The following is an 18,491-nucleotide window of genomic DNA, read 5'->3' as shown; positions in this document are numbered from 1 at the left end:
GAACTAAGAAGAAATTTCCTGACAGAACAATTAATCAGTGAAACAACTTGCCTCCAGAAGCTGTAAATGCATCAACATTGGAGTATTTCCAGTGCTAGGCAAACGGGTTGTTACAGTATGTGAAGCCCACCTCTGATCATGGGTAGAGGGTATTCTGCCTAAGAAGTGGGTTGGACTAGAAGACCCCCTAAGGCCCCTTCCAACTATGTTCTGTTAGTTCTGTTCTATTCTATTCTATTTTATTCTATTCTATTCTGTTTGATTATGGGGTGGGGATGAATTGGGAGCATCTTGTAGGAATGGAATGGACATTTACTTTAAATAGTTTTTATCAGATTTTAGTAATAAAAGTGCAACTTTGCACTTTGATATAGCCCAAGTCCTAATAAATAAAGGAAACTAGAACATTGGATGATGGAAGTAAAAATAATTGATTAAAAAAATCACAAAAGAACAACCTTTGGGTTGTCAGTAGCCTTTTTGTCAATAATGAGTTCAAACAATTATTTTATAAACATTGATGAAATATCAAACCTGGCTAGCCTTTCCTTCTTGCTGCACCATGTTTCTGCTGTTGGGGCTGTGTGTTTTCTAACCCCCATCTACAGCCAGCATGAATGTGCTGTTTGTTTGTTTTACAAAACTGAATAGACTTTCCTTAGCAGCAAGCTTCATTTTCCTCCTCTGCCATATTTGCATAGCTGTCATGTTGTCCCTGCAGGATTGGATCTACTGCAGAGTTAGTAAAGTTACGACTCCAGCTTCTAGAAAGCAGATGGTCAGTATTAATTTGAATGCAGTCCACAGAATTTGACATTGCCCTGCCTTAAAGACCCAGAACTCAACTCTAGTCCAGCAGCAGCACTGATGGGATAAATGGTTTTGCCTTACGTTGTGGTGCGACTGGCTATTTAAAAAACAATACTTCCAATTCCAAAGCCTTGCACGGATGGCCATATTAAGACAGCAGTTGCAAAGGATGAGGAGAGTTAAAGGGTTAATAGGAACCTCATTGTGTGAATTGGGACAACAAAGATTTATGATAACAATCCTGGGCCTAGAAAGCCTAGAACTACGGCGCCTAAAACATGATTTGAGTATTGCCCACAAGATCATATGCTGCAACGTTCTACCGGTCAATGACTACTTCAGCTTCAACCGTAATAACACAAGAGCACGCAACAGATTCAAACTTAATACGAACCGCTCCAAACTTGACTGTAAAAAATATGATTTCAACAATCAAGTTATCGAAGCGTGGAACTCATTACCAGACTCAATTGTGTCAACCCCTAACCCCCAACACTTCTCCCTTAGACTCTCTACGATTGACCTCTCCAGGTTCCTAAGAGGCCAGTAAGGGGCGTACATAAGTGCACTGGAGTGCCTTTCGTCCCCTGTCCAATTGTCTTTCCTTTCTTTGACCCATCTTATATATTCTCTCCCTTTCATATATCCTCTCCTCTAAGTTCACTTTCACCCTCATTTATATTACCACATGTCTATTTTTCTTCTTATGTATTTGTGTATTGGACAAATGAATAAATAAAATAAATAAATAAATAAATAAATGATATTGTGGATTAGGTTTCTGAGCTGTAAAATAACCCTCTCTGAAGTGGGCTTTGGTTAGTCACAGGCTACATTTTAAAGCTTTAGGGAATTGTAATTCGGCTAGTGGGAATCGGGGTCCTGAGCTCAGACGTAACAGAGTACAAATCTTGCATCCATTGACTTTTGCTATTTATTGACTTCTCCTGTTTTTGCTAGGAGGGCCTAATCTTAATTTATTTCATTGTAGGTTTCAACTCCCTGGTAGGAGGAATTATGGGCTTTTCCATCCTCCTGAGTGCAGAGGTTTTTAAGCACAATGCTTCTGTTTGGTACCTGGATGGAAGTATAGGAGTTCTGATTGGACTTACAATATTTGCCTATGGTGCCAAGTGAGTGAAACCTTTTTGTTTTAAAGAAATCATGTTACAATTGGCATTTGAATGTTGCTCCATGATTGTGGCATTTCTCTCATGTGCCATTTATTCAATGCTGCATATATACTTTTGATTATTATATTCTTACCAAAAAGCTATATTGATTGAAATGTAATGTCTTCTTACCAATAGAAAAGAATATTTGTAGCTCAGGGTTGAACTGAGGGAGCCTCTCTGATGAAACTTGGTGGTTTTCTTTGCAGACGATTCATTACCCACCAAGATAACATCATCAGAGATGATGTTGCCAAACTGGATAAATGGCAGAAATTATGGGATAGGAATTCTAAATTAACGATGTCAACTGCGTATAAAGAAAATTTATATAAAATGTTTTAAAGATGGCATTCCCCCCCAACAAGGTCGACAAAGATGTTTTAAGGACATATCCACGAAGTGTTGGAAATGAAACCATACACCTGGTTTGTACTATCACAGTGATGGTGAACCTATGGCACGGGTGCCACAGGTGACACTCTGGCACACAAGCCGTTGTCCTAGCTCAGCTCAACACGTATGTGTATGCCGACCAGCTGATTTTTGGCTTAAACAGAAGCTCGGAGGGCATTTTCGGCTTCTAGAGAGCCTCCAGGGGGATGGCGGAGGGCATTTTTACCCTTCCCTGGCTCCAGGGAACCCTTTGGAGCCTGCGTAGGGCAAGCATGAGCCTACTGGTTCCACCATAAGTTGGAAAACAGGCCATTTCCGGCCTCCAGAAGGCCTCTGGGGGCCAGGGGAAGCTGTTTTCACCCTCCCCAGGAATTGAATTTTTGGTGTGAGCATTCACACATGCACGATGGCACATGCCCATGCTCTTTCAGCATATGAAGGAAAAAAGGTTTGCCATCACTGTACTATCATATGTGGTGGACATGCCCAAAAGCAAAAACATATTGGATGAAAATAAACACATAGTTTGAAAAAATGCTAAAGCAACATATAGATCTAAACCCGGAAATATTTTTGTTGGGCATTTTATTGGAAGAGTATGATAAAGAGACTACAACAGGGGTGGGTTCCCTTTACCTTTGCCACCAGTTTGCATCATGACGTTTCGCGCACATCCACCCCCATGCAATCTCACTTCCATGCATGCTCAGACATTGGATTCAGCTCAAAACACAGCTAAGGAGCTGATCAGCTGGGCTTTGGGCAGAGAAATAAAGGTCAATATTAACCCGCGAGTGGGTGGGAAGGCTTTTTTCAAAGCACAGAACAAGGACAAAGCAAACACAGGAAAAGTGGCCGAAAATTCAGAAAAAAAGATGGTGGCGAGCACGCACTGTCACAGAGAGAAGCAGAATCCATGATGCCAAAATGAAATCACCAGCGGGTCACTAACGGTTTGGGCAATCTGGTCCAAACCAGGAGGAGCCCACCCCTGGACTACATATTTGATTTTACATGTGCTAAATACAAGAATTGTATTTGCACAACAATGGAAAAGTGAAGAGATCGCTAGAGGGGAAAAGGTAATTTTAAAATTACTAGAATGTGCGGAAATTGATAGGTTAACAGTTACAATTAAGGGAAAGGAAGAAACTTTTTGGCAAGGGACTTATTTTATCTATGGTTTGCTAATAAAAACAGAAGTTAGAGACATGGAAATATAAGAAGATTAATGTTATAAGGGAGATTTGTTAAAATGGATAAGTAAATATTAGTATTATTATAAAATTAATACCAATGCAATGAACATTGCTGTAACAATGATTATTAAAATTATTATTAAAATTATTTGTAATCGGACAACACACTGTTTAACTGAAAATTGATTTTTTTATATGTTATAAAATAATACTTTAAAAGGAGAGATATTACCAAATTGGATAATGTCACCAATAAAACATCAATGATAATGTTGCCTAGTTGGCTAATGAAATGTCTGTATGAAAAAAAAAACCCCCAAGCTCTCGGAGCACCCAATTTCCTGTTTTGGGGATAGACAAGTACTGATTAGGAGAATGTTTTAGAACATGCAAAAATTTATGGCTGGATCTTTGCAATTATAACTGATAGGCTTGATCTGGGCTTGTTTTTATTTTCAGGCTGCTTATGGATATGGTTCCCCGAGTACGGCAAACACGTCATTATGAAATGTTTGAATGAAGGCAACTCAGCTATTGGACTGAATACATTTTGCGGGATTTGGAAACATCCTACATCCTGGCAAGTGGGACCAATCCTACTTGCAAGATTGAATTTTGCGGCTGTTCATATTAGTTTTGCATCATCATTCAAGGGGACACCAATCTGTACAAATAGGCAAATACATGCACTGCTTAGATCTCTGCAATCACATTTGACATATGCTCCCTCAAATACAGCAAGCTGCAGTAGAAATGAATAAGACTTCTAATCCTTTTTGCTACATGTTTAAGTCACTTGACAGCTGCCCATTTAAAGGGGCCAAATTAAGATGAGTCCCAGTCTGACTGTGACTGTTTAGAGACAAACAGATACCATGGAGTTTGAGTTTCACCAGGAAAAGGGACTAATCTTTTAGTTTTGTTACTGCTAAAATCCACAACGGGTGAAGGGCACTACCTCATTAGTGTCTCATCAAGTTACCAACAGGTTTCCAACAAATCAGACTTGCTATTTTTATTCATTCAGTATTAAAAATATGAAGTATTTTCTTCCTACAAGATGCACAGTTTCAGTAAAAGGTGCAGTTCACTCCCTTAGCTGCTCAGTCTCCCAAATGTTAGGATATGGTTTAATTTCATAGTTTTATTACAGTATTTAAAATGTCTCACTCCTTCTCCCCATTCCCTCTTTCTCTCTCTCTCTCTCTCACTCTTTCTCTCTATATATATATCAAGCAACATATATTAAGCTGCACAGTCAAAATAAGCACAAAGTGTTCATGTACAGTTAAAAAGCCAAAAAAGGATTGAGGTTTCATGTGTTGATTTATAGTAGGCACTTATGTAGCAGTATGTCTGGCAAAAACACGGGTGTCATGTGGAAATCATGGTTCCATTCTGACAGTAATGTAGACTCTAACTATGAAGGGTTAGGCTTTTCTATAGCTATTCATGTGCTCACTCATTTTATGTTATTTAACATCTGGATTACAGAATCCATTTCCCATCTTGTATAATATATAAAATGTTTCTTGTTTTATAAAGGACCTATAACTAACCTTTAAAAAAGTGGTGTATATAGTACATTAAATTGAAAGTCTTCCTGTACAGAAGCACCTTCCATAGACAGGTTACTTCTGTCATTTTTTTGTAGGTGGAATGTTTTAGCACAAATTTAACATATGGCTAAGTAAATTATGTTCTGGAAGTTTACTGCTTAATCCATGTGTTATTAGCTCCACTAGTTTGAAAATGGTGCATTTGTAAAGAAAACAAAGTAATTTTATATCTGGCAAAAAGTGAAAAGTTTATTGAAAGTATGTATATTGGTGTGGAATAATGATTTGCAGAGGGACATCAAATTTGCAGTTGACATCTTTAATAACACTCCCTACTGTCATTTACTGTTTTTTTTTGCTTCTATATGCCATGTTTCAGTGAATGTATTTTTGTGGAAATGCAAATAGAAACTGACAGAAGGAATATTTATTTCATTTCATTGAATCGGATGCAATGCAATCTTAATTAACTGTTTGAAGATGTTTCCATAGGAATAGAAATTTCTCCAGTACATTTCATCACCTCGGACCAAAAGTGTCCAGCCTTGTAGTAATGTTTTTATTACATGCAGTCTTCTGAAATAAATACATTGAACATGATACAAAATCAGTATGTATCTTGGTGTGATCATAAAAATAACTTTCTGCAGAGGGGCAGTTAAGCTAGCAGCTCATTAATTTATCAAGTTTTCTAGAGGGATTGATAGTGGGATTAAATCCTCTGGCAAGTTAAAATCTAACAAATGTATTACTACATGAAAGGCATTTTTGTGTACTGTATTTTGACAGAGCAAGTCATGATTCAACCAAAGCTTATGGAGTATAGTAGACCAGTGTTTTTCAACCGGTGTGCCGCGGCACACTAGTGTGCCGCGAGACATGGTCAGGTGTGCCGCAAGGCGGTTCGGCCCCCCCGCTATTGCCCCCCCGCCGCCGCCGCTATTGGCACCCTCCCACCGGAGGCCGGCAAAGGTTGCTTTGAAAGTCGGCCCCCTCGCGCCCATGGCTTCTCGTCGCTTCCCCAAATAGACTATGTACAGTATATGCTATAGCATAGATTACATGGCCATTTAAAACTTTCACAAATCTTCATGAACTCTGAGAGTCAACAACATTGTTCATGAAGATGTAAGGGATAAAAAGGTAAAGGTAAAGGATTGCCTTGCCCAGTCATGTCCAGGATTAGGGGGCAGTGCTCATCTCAGTTTCTTAGCTAAGAGAGTCAACATTTCCAGGGTCATGTGGCCAGCATGACTATATACTAAGGTATATGAACCCGTTACCTTCCAAAGTGATATTTATCTACTTGCATTTGCATGCTTTTGAACTGCTAGGTTGGCAGGAACTGGGGCAGGAAGAGGAGCTCACTCCATCACACAGTAGCATTTTGGTCTTGGTCTTGAACCTGGGCTGTCCATTTTCCAGCTGACAAGCTCAGCGTCTAACAACTGAGCCTTCGCACCCACTGTAGGGACAACAGGTGTCCAAATTCCAATATTAAGAGAGCCACAAAATTTCAAACATTAAACTTTTAAAACAGCTTTGACATCCACAATTACAGTATCCATATGGATATGTTGGAAACAATTGGACTGAATAGGCAAGCAGCATATATTCCTATTTGCATATAAATACAAAACTCATCTCGGTTTTCTCAAGTGCAATAAGCATTCATCAATTATCACAGTGAGCAGGCAAAGGTGAGTCACAACAGAATTAGAACACTTACAATTGATACATTCCTATGGTGCCATTTTAAGAAAATCAAAGTTATTCACTGTATCATTAAATTTAAATATAGACTTACATGATAATATTAGCATCATGGGGGACCCAGTGGTATTGTTTAACAATGTAAATAACTTCTTGCAACTTTTCAGAGGTAAATAGATCAAATAGAGAAAACAACTTAATTTACTGAAAAATAAGATGCTTCCTTGTGATAAGGAAAGCCTGCATGTTCACTTTTTAAAAATGATTGTGATCAAATCTATATTTTCCAGCAACAATTTTCTGGAACAAAATTGAGCAGGACACAACGTGCAAATAAATCCAAATACTTAGGTTTTTTAAAAAGTGCTTTTCGAGTGGCTTCAGTTGAACTTAAAATACATGCTAAAAATTTGCCCAGTTCTTAACTGAACATAATGGTGAAATTAAGCCTATCTAGCTTATTTCCATCACTGGCTTCACAAAGAGGGGCACCTAGGTATTTAATGCCCATAGAGACTGTTTTGGGATGCTTTCTCCCACTTCTCCCACTAGAGTTATTGAGGTATTATGCAGACAAGTGATTAACAAGAATAAGCAGATGTTGGAATTTGTACCTGCTTAAATTAGACCGGGAAAAACCCAGGAGTATTTATTTTTGAAAATGGAATTTTTAAATTCACATGAAGAGCTTTACAGTGACTAATTTTCTTTATTTTTTAAGAATAATCTTCACTTCTGCTGTGAAGTATTATTAGAGCTGCTCTCAATTTTAATATTTAAGTTTGAGGAAGTGAAAATAACATTGGATAGATGGCACTAACAACTCATGCAATCTAATCAGCTATAAAATATATAATTCCCAAATCATTCTTTCCATGCAATTTCCCCTCTCCCCAAAGTTGCTGTGACAGATGCTAATTCTAGAATTCTTAGAAATTATGATTCCTTCTTTGAACATGTTTACATGGAAGAATTGATTAAAAATAAACTGAATCCTCTTCAATTTATAGATTTACTTATTTATATTGTTTGGTTCTTCCGAATTGCTTCATCCAATTCTCACTTTATTGCACTTGCCTTTTTAAAGAGTTTTCTTTTATTGATTTTCTTTGTAATTTATTTGATAGAGCCACCCAGAGTTGTTGAGGGTTTGGCAGCATACAAATTTTTTAAAAAATTACTACCTGAAAAAAAGGGATAAAGCCACTTTAAAGCAAGATGTGTGTTCGTCTTGTCATTGTAGACTTTGCAAGCAGATTCACAATGTCATACAAACAATTATGAGACCTTTCCTGTGCCAGAAGCTGGGAACTGGATTTTCATAGCGCAATGGACATGAGCTCAGGCACATAGAAGATGGAATGAATGAACTGTACTATAATGTCATTTTGTTAAATGAAAAAGCATGACAGTAGATTTTCCCTTCCCCTGCAGTCTGCTACTTCACTGTATTTAGTGTAAGTGCTACTGGAGTCTTTTCCTATTTTCCATTTACAACATTGAGTGGATTTAAGAACTGGTAACAATATATGACACATAGGAATACTAAGTACTGTCAATCACCCCTATGCATCGGGGCGGGCTCATCTTACCTTGATACTGGCACGCATCACCATGTATTCCCATGTGTGCATGTTTGCTACGTGCATGCACATCCTCTCGCATGATTTTGCTTCCTGTGCATGCGCGGAAGCAAAATCTCACGAGGGGAGGCTCTTTTGTGCGATTTCAGCGAGTTTTTGCTTCCTGTGCATGTGTGGAACCAAAATATCGCCAAAATCTCATGCGCACGAGCATCCCGAGAGATTTTGCTTCCACGCATGCATAGGAAGCAAAAAAAAGAAGCAAATTTAGGGGGGAAAAGGCACACATGATGCCCTGGCAAAGACAGTACTGGAGCCATCACGTGCAAATTACACAATCGGTGGGCTGCTACTGAAATGTAGAGTGGACCGTAGCGGTAGGAACCCAATACTGATGTGCATTCAGGAAATAATTTGGCTTATCAAGGGCTGGTTTGCTGTACTATAAATTATCCTCTAATGCTGATCAGGGATTGTGACATATATATTTTCCATGTTGACATCACTGAAACAAAACAAATGAAGCTGGGAGGCCGAAAGTTGCTTAGATTTTGGGTGGTCATTTCTTTTTCCTTTTACAAAGCACACTGTAGTTTTCCCTAGTTGTTGTGGGTGTTCCAACACTGGAGGTTTTAAAGAAGAAACTGGGCAATCATTTGTCTGAAATGAATTTCCTCCCTGAGCAGGGGGTTGGACTAAAAGACCTCCAAATCCCTTCCAACTCTGTTATTCTGTTTGCTGTTTGGATTATTGGGTTATCTAGCACTAAACTATTAGAAAAGCACAGAACAATGAAACCAAAGTGTATGCACCATCAGTATCTAAAAAGACCCATGGTCTCCTAAATTTCCAGTGTTCTAAAATAACATTGAGAACATGAAGCATGATTATGGGAGTGCACATATTGGTCTTCATTTAAATGCTGTTCATGATTCCCTACATTTAATATTTGGAATTGACTGACACTGGTCTTTTATTTTCCACTTAGAAATTCATTATGCTGAGATCCCTTCAAGCACACACATCAATAAGCAATGATGTATTTTTGGTGCTGGATGTAGAATATTCTCTTTTTTCTTCTTCCAGAAAACCCCCTTTGAAACATAGATGAGCAATTTTTATTGCATCTATTATTCCTCAAGTCTAGTTCTAGTCATATTTCAATTCACCATTGTTTGAAAATTCAATTTATAAAAAATAAAGGCACCATTATTAACAGAATGAGTTAGATACCACCATGGAAAAATCAAACGCAAACCAAAACTAAGATGAATTACATAAAAGACTATATAAAATATATTTGAGACAGAACTATAGATAGATGTACAAATCAACTTAAGTATATGAAATAAATGAGGTTTTTATTGGCATTTTTAAACAGTGTATTCATTCTTTTCAAAGGCAAACTCAATGTTATTTTTAAAATAAATTATGCAAATGCTTTATCAGGTTTTGGTAATCTCAGATTTTAAAAATATCAGTTCAAACAAATTTGTAAAATAATGTTCTTGACACATGAATATTCATAGTTTAGGATTAATCTTTCCATGTTTTTATTTTTTAATCCATATCTAATTCATTCACCCATGTTTATTTCTAATAATCTACCCCTAAATTTGCACGATGAAATTGTAGTTCTGCTTATCTTCCACCCAACATTCCTTCGGTTGGTTCTATATTTTCTTTAAGAAAAAGGAATAACAGGTTCATCTATACATCAGTAATTTTTAATGACATATTGGATAAACCCTTAATATTCAGCTTATATAACTGCTCAATAGAACTTGATATTGTTAATATCTGTATTTTAATAGATATGGAAAAAGTGTTAAGTCAATCTAGCCTGTATTGACAAAAATGTATTTGGTTCAAACTTTCTGCTTTTACTCCACCAAATTGGGATAGTAAATAAATACGTAATTTCAGCAGAAAGGCCTGATATACAATTTTCCTTCAAGGATCAACACTATTTTACTGTCATAAAAAACTTCAATAAACTATGAAATAATAATGGAATGAACTTATTGAAGATCTGACCCTACTTTCAATGACATCATACATCCTACTGCAAAAATATAAGAACTATAATAATTCTACTTTTCCAAAAACTGTCTTCATTTTTTAACTTGCAACTGTTTTTCCCTCTCTCTCAGCAAATGTATATAATCTATGTTTAACTACAAGACTCAGTTAGCAAATCTACCTCTGCATGAAGGTCTCTAAGTACTGATTCGACCAACCAACAATTTATTCTAGGTTTTAGGGTTTGTTTGAACGTTAATATATTATTACTCTCTGAAGCAATTTATGAATACAAACACACACACACAGGCACACGTTCACAATTCAGCATGAGAATATAAAATCCACAACGAAGTTGAAGGAAAGATTCTAAGCAGATCTGGTTTCTGATCATTTTCATTCTTTCCTGCAAAATTTGCCTGGATTTTTAAATTCGTGCTTTATTGTTAACTTTTCTGGAAAAGAAATACTGGACTTAAAGCAGTCCACCATTATGCAGGATAAATTAATTTGAACACATTAACAAAGTTGTATTTACAGCACAAATATCAAATTCTTTTGCTGCTACAGCAATTAGAAGTGCTAAGTCTGTGGGTTTAGGTGAACTCATGATATACATACATATAATTCTTGGCCTTAGAAATTATCTAGGTTTGATAACTTAAAAAACACACATGCTTAGATCCCAAGAGTTACATTCTGCAGAACCAAGAAAGTAATGTTTACAATCTGACATTCAATTCACTGAATCCTAATTTTGCGTTTTAATCCTTAGTCATTTTTAATTCTACACATAACATGTTTCAATTTAGGTAATATATTGTTACAAAGTGAGTGTTTCTGAATATACAATGTAAACTTTTAAAAAATGTCATTTTTCTTGTTCAAATTTTATTCAGACCTGGCAATATGTCCCTTAAAATAAATAACGGGCTTCCGTAAATACTATGTTCATACAGATTTCAACTTATTTTAACCAGATTTTCTTTTGAAAAATCGATTTTAAAACTAGGCAATTTCTTTGAAAATGTTTCTTTTGTGGTCTTCTGCAAGTGAAGAGATATGCAATGACCTTCAGATATGAAATAATGCATCAAGTAATGAGTTGATAGATTACAAAAGATTAAAAGCAGGCATATTGTTCTATCAGTAGAAATAGCAATTAATGATTACAAAGTAGGGAAATAATAGTTTTGATTTTGCAAATGGTCCAGGAGTCTCCTCTCTTCCCTCCCACTCGCATCCAAATCTGATAAAAAAATGGATAACACATTCATTTTCGATTCAATGCTACTTTCCTACCCACTAACAGTGCATTTAAAGATGTGTCAGTTGTGCTAAAAAAAAAAAAACATTAAAAAGGTACTGTGCATTTTAAAAAAAAAGAAAACAGCTTACGGTATATCCTGTCCACGAACAATGTTTAAGTTAAATATTCTGGATTAATTGCAATTTAAAAAATAAATGGCCCATTTCTACACATCCACTTTTTAACAAGGGCTGCAGAAAATAAACCATTATTTCAAGACCAAAATTGCTCTTTAAATTGTTATAAGATACCAGGGCAGACCGTTCTTCCACCATGTATCTATTTTCATTATTTTAGACACTGTTTTGCTATCTTACAGCAAATTCAAGAAATTAAATATTGCTTCAGTGAAACTATTTTATCTCCAATGATTACACAGTATTCCTAACACCCTAAGCAAAACCTTTGGACAAGTCAGAAAGGGAATACAGAGTTGAAAAGAAGTATTTTTAAAAAACAAACAAACAAACAAACAAACAAACAAACAACAAATTGAGTGTTTACGTGGCTATTTAAACTCTGATTAATGCCACCATCATAACCCATCATCAAGCCTAAACGATCCTTCAGTCTGTCAGCTACTAGTCCTATTTTGGAGGGCTCTCTAAAATGATGGTCTCAAAAGAGCGATGCTGGAGAAAGTCCATTGAATTAGGCTGGGTTAGGCTAGAAAGTGACCAAGAGTGTGGTGATGTTTTTCAGCAGCTGCCTGGCCTTTTTTGACGGGAACAGCACCACCATTTTGCCTACCTACGGCAAGTCTTAAGTCCTTTCTGCACCATCCAATCCTTTCAGGTTGATATTTTGTTCAGTGATAAACCGTCAATCAAGGGGTGTCACTGGGGAAGAAGCCCCAACATTATCTCAAGCTCTTGTCGGGCCTTGATTTGTCGTTGAATAAAGAGATTTCTGTGGCTGGAAGTAACTCACTTCGGAAAACAAAAACATAAAAAGTTGAGGTTTATTTTCCTAAACATTTAAATCGCTTCTCTGCCCTTTCCCCAGGGCAAGATTTCTGCTCTTTTGCAGTTTTGTTTGCAGTAGCAAAGTGCACAGTGTGGCTCTCTCCAAGCCACTTGGAAAAGTCACATTAACTTCCTGCTATAGACAGTCTTTACATAGTGCAACTTGTCCTTTAAGGTAGTCTCTACAAGGGCAAATCCTTTTATGGTTTAGATGAGATCCTGCACAGCTGAACAACAAAAGATCGCCCTGGAAAACACAGTGCTTTCTCTTTTCATCAAAAGATGGAACCAGAATATCATTTGCAGACTCAGTGGTATGACACTGAATGTTGTATCTGGAAAATGAAGGGGAAAAACTGATGAGGTGTCTAATTCTATATTTTACATATTGTAGTACAAACAATTCAGGTAATATTCATATTTTATTATTTTCATTCTTGCTCACGTCTCAGGTCTGTCTGTCTGTCTGTTTACCTATCCATCTGTAGTGAGTGGTCCACCTCTGGTTCAGTTGGCCACTGATTTTGAGGACCAGGAGACGGATGAGTACCGGCATCGCAGGCCAGTGTTCTTGTCACCCGAGTCTGAGAGTGAGAGTGAAGGGGAGTTGGAGACTGGGGAACCACCAGAGATTGTAGAACCCCCAATTATGGTATTGTCTGATTCAGAGGACGATGGGGACTCTGAGGATCAGGACCCCCTTTTAGATGCAAGTGTAAGGAGGATGAAATCAAGACATGAATATCTGTCAATAAGAGGTTCTTGGCATTACGATTTATGACTCTACCAGGCTGGCATCCCAGACTATTCTTATCTCCTGCTAATCAGAGAAATGAGGCCAGCATAGAATTCCTTGTGGTTAACCCTTGTGTAGCAGAAATTGTGTTACAGTGATCCCCCGGTTATTGTGTCCCCGACCATTGCGAACAGGGTAATTTGCGATTTTTGAACCCGGAAGTCAAAACACCATCTGCGCATGCGTGCCCTTTTTTTCTATGGGCACGCATGCGTAGATGGCGCCGGGCAGATCAGCTGCTGGGCGGCTTCCCTGGGTCTTCCCCCTCTTGCTGGCGGGAGGGCGAAGCCCCCCCCAGCACCCCGCTCGCCCGCCCTTCGCCCGGGAAGTTCGCCAGGAGTCAGCGGAGAACGGCGCGCCTGTTTTAAAATGATCGGAGCCGGCCTGGGGGATCGGAGCCGGCCTGGGGGATCGGAGCCGGCCTGGGGGGATCGGAGCTGGCCTGGGGGGGCTTTCCCTTTCAGGGCGGGCGAGCGGCGGGCACGGCAGCAGCGAGGAGTTTGCGTGGGCGGCGGGGAAACCCCAATCTTCGGCTCCTCGCTGCTGGGAAGTAAAAACACCATCTGCGCATGCGCAGATGGTGTTTTTACTTCCGCAGCGCTACTTCACGAAAACCCGCTCGTTGCGAGGGGTCCTGGAACGGAACCCTCGCAACGATCGGGGGATCACTGTACCAATAGATTTTGCCTATGGGTACTTTTGAAACAGTGTGTGGGTCTTTATTTCTGATAATTGATCCAGCCGGACAGAACACTATCTATCATCCTCTATCATCTTCTATCTAATCTAACTTCTAGCTCTATAATCTATTCATCTATCATCTATATCTAGCTATCTGTCTATCTATCCAACTACATCACCACCTTCTGTCTCTCTCTATCATCTATCTAGTATCACACCTTTATAATTTTTTTACAAATAACTTAAGGCAGCAAACATACTTACGGTAATATTCCTTATTCTTCCCATTTTCCCCACAACCACCATTCTGTGATTGAATTAATTAACCAAATGGCAAAATATTTTCATGTTAATTGTTCCTCTAGGACTTCAAGCAACCTGAAGAGCACTGCACCACATATGCAGGGGTGGACAATAAAGACTTCCTGTACATCTCATTGGCACCAATCAGCATGGGCAATACACTGCTAGAAGTTGCCACTGAACAACTGCTAGAGGAACCCATGGCTTCACGCTTGTACAATCTGACACAACTGGAAGAAGGCGGCCAGCTGATTTGCTTTTCCCCCCAATTGCAGTTAAACTGTAAACAATTCTACTTCCAACATCAACAACTCCAAGTAGTGAAAGGGAATCTTAATGAACATAGAAACATTCCTTATGAATTTCTATATAATTGTATCAATAAATTACACTGGGCAATTAATAATGCTAAAGCTGAAAGTGAATAATGTCTTGCCACAGGTTGTCACACCTAAGTATATTGGGAAAATTCTCTATTTAAGATAATTTATTTATTAATCAAATCTATATAGCTGCCCAACTCATAAAAAAGAAACTGGGAAACCACCAAATGAAAAAAACAAAAATTCACAATAAAAATTCACAAAAATAAATATTGTAAAAAGGAGTTAAACAAGTCCCAGGCAAAGAGGATAAAAATGGCAACCTCAACAATGGAGTCATCTAAGTACATTTACAACTAATGCAGGATCCCCATAATCACACAATCAAAATTCAGGTGCTTGGCAACTGGCATGTATTTTGTGACAGTTCTACTGTCCTGGGGTCATGTGATCACCATCTGTAACCTTCCCGGCCAGCTTCCAAAAAGCAAAGTCAATGGGAAAAGCCAGCTTCACTCAATGACTGCATGATTCACTTAACAACTGCAGTAATTCAGTAATTGACTGTGGCAAAACATATTCTAAAATGAGGCACAACAGCATGTGAATCTGAACTTGTGTCACCAGTGCAAGGGTTTCAGGGAAAACTTGTGGCCACTGCTTGTATGATATGCATAACCCCTTTTGTAATATTTCTGTAGAGAAGTAGTTCCTCAGTATGCATTTCAGATTAAGGAAACATTTCAGAATTTCCTTGCATTCATACTTACTTCAAGAGGTCTTTGTCCTTATTCAAGTGCTGGAAAAAAGATGGTTCACAGATGAGCTGGTTTTCTTGACAAACCTGCTTACAAGATTTTCCAGTATCAGCTATTTTGACTTGAAGAGCACTTAACGGAGGCCACATCACTTGACCATGACAAAAATCCTGAAACAACACATGAGTTATTCCCATGATTTCCTGAGGGAGAATTATTATTCTCCTATGAAAAGCTGAAAAGACTGCAGTGCTTAGTAGCTGGGATGCATAGATAAATAATACCAAATGTATCCCTTTAAAAATGATAATCATCCACACACATTCTCACTCACCCATTTTGGGGATACATGTGGTGGTATAGGTCTTATAAGATGTATATTCATCATTGAATATACAAAGGTATAAGATGGTATTCATCTCTGGAATGAACTCCCTCCGGAGATACGTACCACCCCCTCCCTCCTAAGCCTTTCGTAAAGCTTTAAAAACCTACCTCTGCGGGCAGGCATGGAGACCGTGAGTGATGAAACTGTCTCAGGCTGTTACTAGATATGATTGGATTGGATGAATGTGTGTGAGTGTATATGGGATCTTTTAAAATGTGGTTTTTTAGTAATTTTTAATAATTCCTATAGTTATTTAGTTTTCTTGTATATTGTTATATTTAATGTTGTATGCCGCCCTGAGTTGTCTCGAGAAGGGCATAGAAATCTAATTAATAAACAAACAAACTAACTAATCAATCAATCTTACTGAGTCTGTCATCTGCACCTCCATAGCTTTCTAATTTGGCTCTGATACTAAACAAGACAAACACAGACTTCAAACGGATAATTAGAACTGCAAAAAACCCCAAAACAATTGCTACCAACCTGCCTTCCATTGAGGACTTGCATACTGCTTGAGCCAAAAAGGGGGCTGTAAAAATATCTACAGATCCCTCACATCCTGGACATAAATTCTTTCAACTTCTACCCTCAAAATGGCGCTATAGAGCACCACATACCAGAACTAGACACCAGGACAGTTTTTCCCCAAATGCCATCACTCTGTTTAACAACTAATTCCCACAACACTGTCAAATAATTTACTATGGCTGTATTATTATTATTTTTCTGTCCCTTACTAGTATCTCTCTCTTTCCACTTATTTCTATAACCATGTTGCTTGTATCTTTCAATTTACATTGCTTTTTTATTTGTTTCTTAGTATGATTTGATAGCTATTAGTAACCTTGACTATAACTAAGTGTTGTATCTTTTTATTCTTGATGAATGAATTTTATTCTCCTTATGTACACTGACAGCATATACACCAAGTGTGTCCAATCACACTTGACCAATAAAGAATTCTATTCTATTCTATTCTATCCTATTTGAGTAACAGCATAGTTGAACACAGTATATCACAAAAACTGTAATGTTTAAAAGTTGAAATCTCTGTCCGTCAATAATTTTTGCCTCTATCCTTTTGATATAGCACATAATTAGACAGAATGTGAAGAAAAATGGCAAAGTTCAAAGCCCATTTTATAAAGGTTTAACAACCAATTCTCTTGGCTGGGAAATTTGAAGGATAAAACAGATAATTTCATTCCACTGAAATATTTTATCCTCTTAGGCTAACATTATTTAACTGACAATCCGAAATGAATGCTTAATTGGTCTTGCCTAACCCTATATACTCATTTATCTGTTACTGCAAATAATTTATTATTGCTGCCCTGAATCATGCAGATATCTGCAACATTATGCACAACCGTCACTATTATTCTAATTGCCCAAATATATTCCTGTAGAAAAGAAGTAGGCTCGCTTATCCCAGTTTCCAAGGACTACTTGGGAATATCAAAGCCTGCTAAATCCCCTCCTCCTGAAATTTTTTTTTTCAATTATTGTCCCAAAAGAAAATTTTGTCCCAATCCTTCTTCCTCCTACGCTCGAATCTGTCTTGCATAATGGGCAGGCTAGAACTCATCAGCACTTATCTTTCAATTGGAATACTGCTCTGTTAATTACAACTCCCATTGATTTTTGTAAACAAAAATGGATGGGGGCAATGCAATTAGAGCCGTGATAGCTCGGTGGTTAGAATGCAGTATGACAGGCAAATTGTGTCCACAGGAGTTCAATCCCTTTGATCCTGACCAGAGGTCCCCAAACTTGGCAATTTTAAGTCTTGTGGACTTCAACTCCCAGAACTCTCCAGCCACTTATGCTGGCTGGGGAATTCTGGGAGTTGAAGTCCACAAGTCTTAAAGTTGCCAAGTTTGAAGACTTCTGATCCTGACCATCAAGGTTGACTCAGCCTTCCATCTTTCCAAAGTTAGTAAAACGAGGGCCTAGATTTATGAGGGAAATAGGCTGACTCTGTAAACCGCTTAGAGGGCTGTAAAACACTATGAAGCTGTATATAAGTCTCAGTGTTATTGCCAAGTGGTATTTCTGTAGCCCCAGTATTTCATTTCTCTATGTTTCCCCTCCGAGATACAAGTTTGTTGCAAGCTGATTTCCTGCTGCTAAATAAGATATTACTGGATTCTGCAGAATGACTGCTCACAAAAACAAATACTTTCCACATAAGAGTTCAAGATAGAGCTGAAGCACTAGCAGATCTACTTTCTATTTCTGGGTTGAATGATAATAGCATGTGTAGTACAAATACTAGGAACTGGTGTGATACCAATTATCCTACATGGAACTCTATTGAGCAAAGTATTGCTTTATGGTGCCCACTTTGTTTTGAGTCTTGATATTATCTAAGAAATCATATTATTTGATTCTAAAGAAAAAGAAAAAAATATAGTACTGTATATACAATGAACCTACTTAACATTTGGGGCAGAGAAATTATTAGCATTTTGTCTAGAGATATTTAACTATAAGTCAGCACACTGTAAC

General features: G+C 37.8%; 3 protein-coding genes across 6 annotated transcripts in view; 1 reads left to right on the top strand and 2 right to left on the bottom strand.

Annotated features, from left to right (window-relative positions):
• The window catches only part of TMEM163 (transmembrane protein 163), a 114,364-nt gene extending 108,621 nt beyond the window's left edge, over positions 1–5,743 (top strand). Inside the window, exons 7-8 of the mRNA XM_070731225.1 lie at positions 1,802–1,943; positions 4,037–5,743. Of these exons, the coding sequence (XP_070587326.1) occupies positions 1,802–1,943; positions 4,037–4,097 (203 nt within the window). The 3' untranslated portion in view covers positions 4,098–5,743. The remainder of the gene's footprint in view (positions 1–1,801; positions 1,944–4,036) is intronic.
• CCNT2 (cyclin T2) overlaps positions 1–18,491 on the bottom strand; it is a 365,293-nt gene that overhangs the window by 223,097 nt on the left and 123,705 nt on the right. The window lies entirely within an intron of this gene.
• Positions 9,773–18,491, bottom strand: part of MGAT5 (alpha-1,6-mannosylglycoprotein 6-beta-N-acetylglucosaminyltransferase) — a 148,600-nt gene continuing 139,881 nt past the window's right edge. For all 4 annotated transcript variants that reach the window (XM_070731355.1, XM_070731361.1, XM_070731370.1 and 1 more), the window contains exons 16-17: positions 15,602–15,759; positions 9,773–13,063 (exon numbers count right to left, since the gene is read on the bottom strand). In XM_070731355.1, the coding sequence (XP_070587456.1) occupies positions 12,865–13,063; positions 15,602–15,759 (357 nt within the window). In that variant the 3' untranslated portion in view covers positions 9,773–12,864. The remainder of the gene's footprint in view (positions 13,064–15,601; positions 15,760–18,491) is intronic.

This window comes from Erythrolamprus reginae, chromosome 1 (genome assembly GCF_031021105.1).
Source record: "Erythrolamprus reginae isolate rEryReg1 chromosome 1, rEryReg1.hap1, whole genome shotgun sequence".
NCBI classification, from domain to species: Eukaryota; Metazoa; Chordata; class Lepidosauria; order Squamata; family Dipsadidae; genus Erythrolamprus; species Erythrolamprus reginae.
Note: the sequence above shows the minus strand (reverse complement) of the source record. Positions and strands in the feature narration are given on the sequence as shown.